General features: G+C 41.8%; 1 protein-coding gene across 1 annotated transcript; it reads right to left on the bottom strand.

Moving 5' to 3' along the window:
* Nucleotides 1-4066: 4066 nt before the first annotated feature.
* Nucleotides 4067-7315, bottom strand: LOC127529327 (uncharacterized). Its single transcript, XM_051932454.1, has 4 exons — nucleotides 6643-7315; nucleotides 5863-5917; nucleotides 4884-4933; nucleotides 4067-4086 (listed from the first exon to the last, which is right to left on the bottom strand). The coding sequence occupies exons 1-4, from the start codon at nucleotides 7292-7294 to the stop codon at nucleotides 4067-4069; spliced, it is 777 nt and encodes a 258-aa protein (XP_051788414.1). The 5' UTR covers nucleotides 7295-7315.
* Between the last annotated feature and the right edge of the window lie 3276 nt (nucleotides 7316-10591).

A 10591-nucleotide genomic window follows, 5' to 3' on the forward strand; every position in this document is an offset into this window, starting at 1 on the left:
TGGCATGTGGTAGTCCCTAGAAGGATGGATCCAATTGTTGTTGTTCATGTTGGAACAAATGACATACATAAGGGCAGGCTGTCAATTCTGCCACCAACATTTAAAGTGTTAACTGCCAAGCTGAGACAAAGAACTGACCAGGTGGATCTCTCTGAATTTCTGCCTGTGCCATACACTGATCCTTATAAGACTGAGGTGATTAGAAGGCTTAATGTGTGAAATCTTGATGTAGGATAAGAGGGTATGCAGTTTTGGGGGCACTGGAACTTCTTCTGGAACAGATGGGACCTGATCCACTGTGACAGGTTACATTTGAACTGAACGGGTACCAATGCATTAGAGAGGTGTAAGAGAGGCTTAGTTGATGATAATTCGAACTAGGGAAGGGTGGCAGGATGGGGTCCCGGAGGTTACGACAGGCCAGGTTTAGGATCTCTTATTAAGGGACAGGCAATAGAACAAATACAATTGACTCAACACTCTCTACGTCAAGAACAATGTACAGAAGGGATCAGAAATGCTAATAGAATGTTAAGTTATACTGTATAATATACAATGTGTGAAATGCAAGTCAGGGTAAGTAATACTTAAGTTATATAATGCACTAGCAAGGCTCTGTCTGGAGTACTGTGTAGAGTTTTGGTCTCCATGTTCCAAAATAGACATAGCCGTTGTGGAGAATGTCCAGAAGAGAGTGGCTATTCTGATTCTGGGATTGAAAGTTATGAGTTATAAGGAAAGATTAAAGAAGTTGAACTCTTACAGTTTAAGCAAATGGAGATTAAGAGGAGACATGACAGTAGTGTTTAAACTTCTGAAAGTAGGTAGTAAATTTTAATCCAACCTGTTACTTTAAAGTAAATTCTTGAACAAGAAAATGGGGAAACTTGTTAAGGCAGAATTTACACAAATGCTAGAAAGTTTTTCTTCACTCAACAGACCTTAGATGAACAGAATAAATTAGTATGTAACATGGCGGATAGTGGGAATTTAGGAACTTTAAAATCTCGACTTGGTGTTATTTTGGAATCTAGATGAACAGGATTGGCAAGCATATTGGGATGAATGGCCTATTCTTGTCACAGTTGTCTTGCTGTTCTAATTGTAGCACCCCAGGATCTGTTTCTGAAATCATTTGAGAGCTTTTTTTGTTTATTGTATTGTTCAGACCATTTAATGATTATGTGTTTCTTAGTCTACATAGTATACACATTTTCTTTATGCTTTTATTATGTTTGAAGAGTATTTTGCATTGTGTGTTGTTTTGTGAGATGTTTATTTATTGCCCTCCAAATTATTTGATGGGTGAGATAATTCTGCGTTTTTGATGCTGTGGGTATGTATGTGTGAATTTTGTCCAGTGATGAACTGACATCCAGACTAGGGTTGCTTCCTGCCTTGTGCCCAGTGCATCCATTTTTGTTCTCTTCTATCACCTTCTGTTTTATCCTGGTTCCACATAACATAATCTATTTTTGGCAATACAAATCTTGTTGCAGTCAAGAGATGTAAGGAAGAAAGTAAAAAAAATAAAAAATTGGGAAACTCAATAGAATCATTTTCCTTTGGCACTGACCTTTTCCCTAGCCTTTGTCGACAGCCATTTGATCTTGCTGCCTGAATCAGTATTTCAGTTTTTTTGACTGCCGTATTATGGATTCTGCCCTCTGGCTTAGTGTTTTTTGGAAACTTATCTTTCTAGTTTGCCTTAAGTTCTTCTTACCACTGACTATTTTCTGAAATTTGCAGTGATGTTGCATGATATTTTTATATATATGATACTACTGTAAAATGTGGTCATGCTTTGTTCTACTTTACTGTTTTTATGTTTATCCCAATGCGTTTTGGTTCTCTGCAGTTACTGTAAAGATAGGGTGCTCTCAATGCACTGAGGAACAGGAAAAAAAGTTTCAGAATTTTCAAAACAAGGCAACAACACTGTTTTTGCATGTCTTTGATTTAGTGTTAAAAATGAATAAAACATTCCTAAATTGAAAACAAAAAAGAAAGGCTAGCCCATCTGGTGTGATTCCACAGAAGAGCTACTGTACTACAACTTGCTGAAAAACATAATGCTATCCATGTGAGAAAGCTGTCAGAACACACAATGCATTGCATCTTGCTGTGTATGGGGCCACATAGCCACAGAACAGTAAGAGTATTCATGCTGACCCATGTTCACCACCAAGAGTGCCTACAATGGCATGTGAGCATCAGAAAGGACCATAAAGCAATGGAAGAAGTGGAAAGAAGGTGGCCTAGTCTGATGAATCACGTTTTATTTTAGATCATTTGGATGGAGGGATGGGTGTATGGCATTTACCTGGTAAAGATATGGCAGCAGAATGCACTTTGGAAAGAAGATAAGCTGGCAGATGCAGTGTGATGTACGGGGCAAAGTTCTCCTGGGACACTTGGGTCCTGAGATTTATGTGAATGTTACTTTGACACCTACCAAGACCACACACACCTCTTCATGGCAACTTTATTCCCACATAGCAGTAGGATCTTTCAGCAGGATAATGCACTCTAGGAAAAAATGCAAAACTTTCTCAGGAATGGTTTTAGGAACATAACAAAGAGTTCATGGTGTTAACCTTGGCCTCCAAATCCCCCAGATCTCAATCTGATCAAGCATTTGTGTGGTTTGCTGGAAAATCAAGTCTGATCCATGAAGGACCCACCTTGCAACTTATAGGATTTAAAGGATCTGCTGCTAACTTCATGGTCCCCGATACCAGCGGACACCTTTAGAGGTCTTGTGTAGTCCATGCCTCAATGACGTGGTATGTAGGGGACCTAAACAATATTAGGCAGGTGGTTTGAACGTTGTAGCTGATTGGTGTATGTCCTGTAAGTCCACTCTCTGTGTTGCCATGTCACCCACATCAGCAAATTCAAAAACAGTGAGAAATTTCATATTGCTAAGCACATAAAAATTAGCACTAAATGAATTACCTAAAACAGATTGTGCACTGTAGGTTTATTGGGTGACTATTTCCACATGTATGGAGCATACAGCACAATGAGTTTTACTAAGCACCTTGAAACTTAAGTTGCCCTCAACAGAAAAGTCTAAGAACAATGTGCTGGTGTGTACTGGATTAAAACAGCTCTCCTTGTAATGTAAAACAAGAATTAACCAGTAAAATACTGATATTTGTGCAAATGTTAAAAGAATAGTACAATTTCCCACCAGAAGCTAAAGCTTTTCCAAGCCCTGCAGAGAAAACTTGTAACAATTCACTACTTGGATTTAAATCTAGCAGATAATTAACAGATTAACAAATTAGAGGATTTTACTATTCCCTTGTCAACTACTGTGTTTTCATGTTTTCTGAAGGATGTTTATTATGTTATATATAATCGTTTACACGTGGAAGTGTGTGTGTCTGTCTGTCCTGCCCAGAAGCGCAAGGCTACAGCTTGAAGCTCAAAGAGCTGGCAAGGCGACCCCAAGTTAACGAGTCAGAAGAAGAAAGACGTACGAGGCTACAGCATGAAGCTGAAAGAGAAAGCGACTCTGTTGCCCAAGTGAAACTGCCGAGGAAAGACAAACAAGACAGAAACTCGCTTAGCCGCTGATAGACAAGAAGGTCGATGCACACCCGCAAAACGAAACCGCCGACTCTGCATTTCAATTTTTTTTCTGACGATTTCAATAGCTTCTAGGAGCCTGGGCTTTTTACAGCAGGGGCTTACACAGGTAGTATTTTATAAACATGCATATAAGAAAAAGGACTTCTTAACACAAGACTAAGATATTATATAATTTCGAATGTTATGCTGTATTCCATTTGAACTCGGAAGTCAGAATTTAGAAGTTCCCTGTAAGAAATTTCAACTGGAATGCCCCCACAAGTCGGATTTCATACTCGGAGAGTCAGCCCCAATTGTCAAAATGCAAGATGGGTGCACCTCACATCAATGGAAGTGAAAGCTGTAGTATTATTTAGCACTTCTGTCTGTCAAATTAAATTAGTTGTACACCTAGTACTGCCCAATGTCTACCTGTGGGCAGGTTACTATGGTGTTTGGATGTGTAAAATACTGTGTGATGTGTTTTTCAGATGTAGTATCTGTATTCTGTAAAAGCAAGCACACAAAAAGTTTTCCTTTAGGCGGCATATTATTTTTCTGAATGTTTTACTGTAATGTGTTCAACTCGGATGTCATTCTCAGATCCAACATCCAGCTTCCTAGAAAAGTGGAATGCAGCATTAGAATGTCCACTTTATTATTATTATTTTCATTATTTTCTTCTGTATTATTATGGATACCAACCTATCGACTGCACCAGAGTTTAAAAAATACAATAAAGAGGAATATTATATAGGTTTAAAATATCTATCCATTTCATTTTTGATAAACTGCTCCTCATCACTGCAGTGGGCTGGCGCCCTGCCCGGGGTTTGTTTCCTGCCTTGCGCCCTGTGTTGGCTGGGATTGGCTCCAGCAGACCCCCGTGACTCTGTAGTTAGGATATAGCGGGTTGGATACTGGATGGATGGATGGATGGATGCCCCTCATCAACACATTTCTTTTACTAAATGCAAGTTAGAGACTTTGCTAAAATATACCTACTTTCCTAGCCTTCCCTCAGTACCTTCTGTGGAAACCATAATGGCAGTTAGTGATGAAGATATATATATATACTAGCGACTTGGCGCACGCTACACTGCGCGTTGGATGACCACAGTTGAAGGACTCCCTGTTTAAATGCGGCTGCCAGTTGTGAACTGGGTCCTTCATCGCACCGCATTTGATTTTTGCATGGGAAACAAAATTTCAAAACAAAACCCATGATTCACGAAGTGTGGAACGCAGACTAATCAGAATCGTATACGTTGTGTAAATGGTTGTAAGGAAGAGGAGGATCATACCGTTGAGGACGTCCTGTGCTTGTCGAGGGGGCATGTAGTGGTACTTCATTCTGAAGAGCAAAGAGATGTAGGTCATTTGAGTGGTCTTCATTAACTTCGTCAGTGACATGCAGCACTGTGTCATCGAGTCTGTCACCTTCATTGCACATAGTAATATCTGTGGAGTCACACAATCCTGTGGCATTCGAGTGGACGAGTACTTCTTGGTAAACAACGTTCTGTGTGAAGTATTTATTAGTATCTTGTAGTAATTTCCCTTGACTTTTGCAAGGCAATATTTTGACTTTGACTTTTGGAAAACCTTTTCCTCTGGAGAAGGCGTCATAGAGCTGGCCATGTGTGAAGACAGGCTCCGGTAGGAATATACCTACAAGATCTAGTGTTTGACCCTGCACCTTATTTATTGTAATAGCGTATGCCAATCGGAGTGGGAATTGCCTTCTGTGCATGTCAAAAGGCAGGTCAGAGTCATCCATAGTATCGAGACCTATCCTGGGGATGAAGACGTGTTGACCACAGTGTTTACCAGTGATTATGTTTGCTTCAAGTAAGTGGTCATGCGTAATGTGTTCTCTCTCTCTGTAGGAGTTTGTCTGTTACGGTTGTTTTGCAATCTTAAGGACCTCTCGTCGGGTGTCTCATTGGCACGCTTTTGCCTCTTTCTTTCACGATCATGGCGTAATGTGTCCTCTCTCTCTGTAGGGGTTTGTCTATTACGGTTGTTTTGCAATCGTAAGGACCTGTCGTCGGGTGTCTCATTGGCACACTTTTGCCTCTTTCTTTCGCGATCACGGCGTAATCTGTCTTCTCTCTCCGTAGGAGTTTCAGTTGCCTTTCGTTGTGCAGCAGAGACGCGTCGTTGAGCTAATCTGTGTGAATGCTGAGTGTCCGTTTCTTGCGAGCGACTGGCACACCTTTGCCTCTTTGCTTCGTGATCACGCTGTAATGTGTCGTCTCTCGCAGCAGCAGGTTCAGTTGCCTTTCGTTTCGGCATTGTTCTGTAAGGTCTCCTCCATACAAGTGCACATGGGTATCTGAAGATGGAAAGGCATAGTTGGCCGGAAGGGAGAAAATAGAAAATCGCGGCTTGAAACACACGAATTGGTGAGCAGGGGAACCACCCGACTCAGACGTGGGAGTCGAAATACTCACGTACACAAAGGGGAAAGAACGGAGAGGGGTAAGCAGGAATTCTGAGAGGGGAAGAACTGGGGCTTTTCTACGGGGGCGGCTATACAGCCAAAAGGAACCCGGACCCGGACACGGACACGGACGCCGCACTGGGCTTTTATATTATATATATATATATATATACAGTATATATATATATATATATATATATATATATGTATGTATATTGTGGCCAGTGACAAGAAAGTAGTTGGAAGCAGAAAGAAATATTGGGGTACCAGCCCAGTAACAGTGTTTAATTATCCAAAAATTAAAAATCAAAAACAGGTGTTTAAGCGCACAACTAAAAAGACACCAATTTAAGGTCAGCCTTGTAGGCTCTCTTGCTCTCTGGATCTTAGCGGACTCAGGTACAGGTCTGCTTAAAGATGCCACCTTTCTGTGCCGTCAGTTTCTATAGCAGATCAGTCAGAAGGGGCGGGACTTGGGTGTCTTCTTTGGAATATACCATTAGAAACTGCGCCTCCTCTTGTCACAGAGTTGTATTGCTTATTTGCATTTGCATTTATAATAATTGTTCAATATATTATTAATTTGATTTGTTGTTGCTCCCATTAGGGGTTGCCACAACAGATCATCTTCTTCCATATCTTTCTGTCCTCTACATCGTGTTCTGTTACACCCATCACCTGCATGTCCTCTCTCACCACATCCATAAACCTTCTCTTAGGCCTTCCTCTTTTCCTCTTGCCTGGCAGCTCTATCCTTAATATCCTTCTCCCAATATACCCAGCATCTCTCCTCTGCACATGTCCAAACCAACGCAAACTTGCCTCTCTGACTTTATCTCCCAAACGTCCAACTTGAGCTGACCCTCTAATGTACTCATTCCTAATACTATCCATCCTCGTCACACCCAGTGCAAGTCTTAGCATCTTTAACTCTGCTACCTCCAGCTCTGTCTCCTGCTTTCTGGTCAGTGCCACCGTCTCCAACCCATACAACATAGCTGGTCTCACTACCGTCCTGTAGACCTTCCCTTTCACTCTTGCTGATACCTGTCTGTCACAAAGTACCCCTGACACTCTTCTCCACCCATTCCACCCTGCCTGCACTCTCTTTTTCACCTCTCTTCCACAATCCACATTACTCTGTACTGTTGATCCCAAGTATTTAAACTCATCCACCTTCGCCAACTCAGCTCCTTGCATCCTCACCATTCCACTGACCTCCCTCTCATTTACACACATGTATTCTGTCTTGTTCCTACTGATCTTCATTCCTCTCCTCTCTAGAGCATATCTCCACCTCTCTAGGGTCTCCTCAACCATCAGCAAACATCATAGTCCATGGGAACTCCTGTTTAATGTCATCTGTCAACTTATCCATCACCATTGCAAATAAGAAAGGGCTCAGAGCTGATCCCTAATGTAAACCCACCTCTACCTTGAATGCATCCGTCACTCCTACCACAGACCTCACCACTGTCACACTTCCCTCGTACATATCCTGTACAACTCTTACATACTCCTCTGCCACTCCTGACTTCTTCATAAAATACCACAGCATCTCTCGAGGCACCCTGTCATATGCTTTCTCCAGGTCCACAAAGACGCAACGAAACTCCTTCTGGCCTTCTCTATATTTCTCCAACAACATCCTCAGAGCAAACATTGCATCTGTGGTGCTCTTTCTTGGCATAAAACCTTACTGCTACTCACTAATCATCACCTCACTTCTTAACCTACAGTAGCTTCCATTACTCTTTCCCATAACTTCATGCTGTGGCTCATCAATTTTATCCCGCTGTAGTTATTACAGTCCCACACATCCCCCTTATTCTTAAATATTGGTACCAGTACACTTCTTCTCCACTCCTCAAGCATCCTCTGACTTTCCAAGATTCCATTAAACAATCTGGTTAAAAACTCCACTGCCATCTCTCCTAAAAACCTCCATGCTTCCACAGGTATGTCATCTGGACCAACGGCCCTTCCATTTTTCATCCTCTTCATGGCTGTCCTTACTTCCTCCTTGCTAATCCGTTGCACTTACTGATTCACTATCTCCACATCATCCAACCTCTTCTCTCTCTCTCATTCTCTTCTTTCATCAGCATCTCAAAGTACTCTTTCCATCTGCTTAACACACTCTCCTTGCTTGTGAGTATGTTTCCAACTTTATCCTTTATCACCCTAACCTGCTGCACATCTTTCCCCGCTTGGTCCCTCTGTCTAGCCAATTGGTACAGGTCCTTTTCTTCCTCCTTAGTGTCCAACCTTTATACAACTCATAATACGCCTTTTCTTTAGCCTTCGCCATCTCTCTTCACCTTGTGCCTTATCTCTTTGTACTCTTGTCTACTTTCTGCATCTCTCTGACTATCCCACTTCTTCTTTTCCATCCTCTTCCTCTGTATACTCTCCTATACTTCCCCATTCCACCACCAGGTTTCCTTTTCTTCTGTCCTCTGTCCAGATGTCACGCCAATCACTCTTCTTGCTGTCACCCTTACTACTTCTGCTGTATTTCCCAACTGTCTGGTGACTCTTCACTGCCACCCAGTGCCTGTCTCAACTTCTCCCTAAACTCAATCTTACAGTCTTCCTTTTTCAAATTCCACCATTTGATCCTTGGCTCTGCCCTCACTCTCTTCCTCTTTTTGATCTCCAACGTCATCCTACAGACCATCATCCTATGCTGCTTAACTACACTTTCCCCTGCCACCACTTTGCAGTCTTCAATCTCCTTCAGACTGACTCTTCTGCATAGGATGTAATCTATCTGTGTGCATCTTCCTCCACTCTTGTACATAACTCTATGTTCCTCCCTCTTCTTAAAATACGTATTCACCACAGCCATGTCCATCCTTTTGGCAGACCTTCTACATTCCTTTCCTTGACACCATACCTACCCATCATCTCTGCGTCACATCTGTTTCCTTCACAAACATGTCCATTGAAATCCACTCCAATCACCACTTTCTGTCCCTTGGGTACACTGTTCATCACTTCATCCAACTCACTCCAAAAATCTTCTTTCTCCTCCATCGCACACCCAACTTGCGGGGCATATGCACTAACAACATTCATCATCACACCTCCAATTTCCAGCTTCATAATCATCACTCTGCCTGACACTCTTTTCACCTCCAAAACACTCTTGACATATTGTTCCTTCAGAATAACTTCTACCCCATTCCTCCTCCCATCCACACCATAATAGAAAAATTTGAATTGGCCTCCGATCCACCTGGCCTTACTCCCCTTCCATTTAGTCTCTTCCACGCACAATATATCAACCTTCCTTCTCTCCATCATATCTGCTAACTGTCTCCCCTTATCAGTCATACTGCCAACATTCAAAGTTCCTACCCTGAGTTCCACTCTCTTTACTTTCCTCCTCTCCTACTGCCTCTGGACATGTCTCCTCCCTCTTCTTCTTTGGCCAACAGTACCCCAATTTTCGCCAGCACCCTGTTGGCTAACAGTACTGGTGGCGGTCGTTGTTAACCTGGGGCTTAACCGATCCGGTATGGAAATTTGTATTGTTGACTGCATATTGATTTGACAAAATTTTACATCAGATGCCCTTCCTGACATAACCCTCCCCATTTATCCGCACTTGGGACTGGCACAAAGAAACACACTGGTTTGTGCATCCCCTGTGGCTGGGTTCTTTAATGTACATAATATAAAATACAATCATTGTCTTGTGGTTTACTCCTCAAATATCCATCCCCATATCTGAGTATAAGAGACTTTTTCCATTTCTTAATGTGTTTGGCTTCCACTTCTTCATCCCAACCTCACTTGCCTTTGCACAAGTCCCTTAAAATAAGCTTCACTGGCAGAATGGTGGGTGCTAGAAATCCAAGGGGGTCATAAACTGAGCTAACAACAGACAGAATACCACGCCTTGTAGCCTTCCTTTATATCTGTTTGTGTTTTAAAGAGTAGAAATTAAGTAATTATCTCATGTTTTAAGCAGCAGCAGTATAGATTCAATGGAAATGTAAAGTGGTTTGTGACATGCTGCTGATTTTGGGTATCATATTTGCTTTTTAACCTGTTGAGCCTAATTGCAGCATGAATAAAGTTACAACTAAAGTTAAAAGGGAATTTGAACTGTGATCTGTAGTTGACTTTATTTGTTGAGGTAAGATATAGCTACACAACACAGAGCATGTTATCTGGGGACTCATGTATAACGCTGTGCGTAGAATTCACACTATAGCATGGCGTACGGGCAAAAGTGTAAATGTGTTTACACACAAAAAAATCCAGATGCATAAATCTGTGCATACACCAACTTCCTTCATTCTTCCGCTACATAAATCGCAGTCAGCGTGAAAAGTAACGCACGTGCATGTGCCTGCTGTAACGCCCAACTCTTCCCAGAATTATGCCTCTTTGAATATGCAAATCAATATAAATAGCCCTTAAGCTCAACCTTCTGTGAAAAGACAATGGCAAAAGCATATGGGAAAACAGAAGAATATCAGCGAATACCAAGTGGAGGCAAAGAAAAACATGCTATTTGTTGGTTTAAACAGTGATATAATCAACAAAAGGAAG

Source organism: Erpetoichthys calabaricus, chromosome 10, assembly GCF_900747795.2.
Source record: "Erpetoichthys calabaricus chromosome 10, fErpCal1.3, whole genome shotgun sequence".
NCBI lineage: Eukaryota > Metazoa > Chordata > Cladistia > Polypteriformes > Polypteridae > Erpetoichthys > Erpetoichthys calabaricus.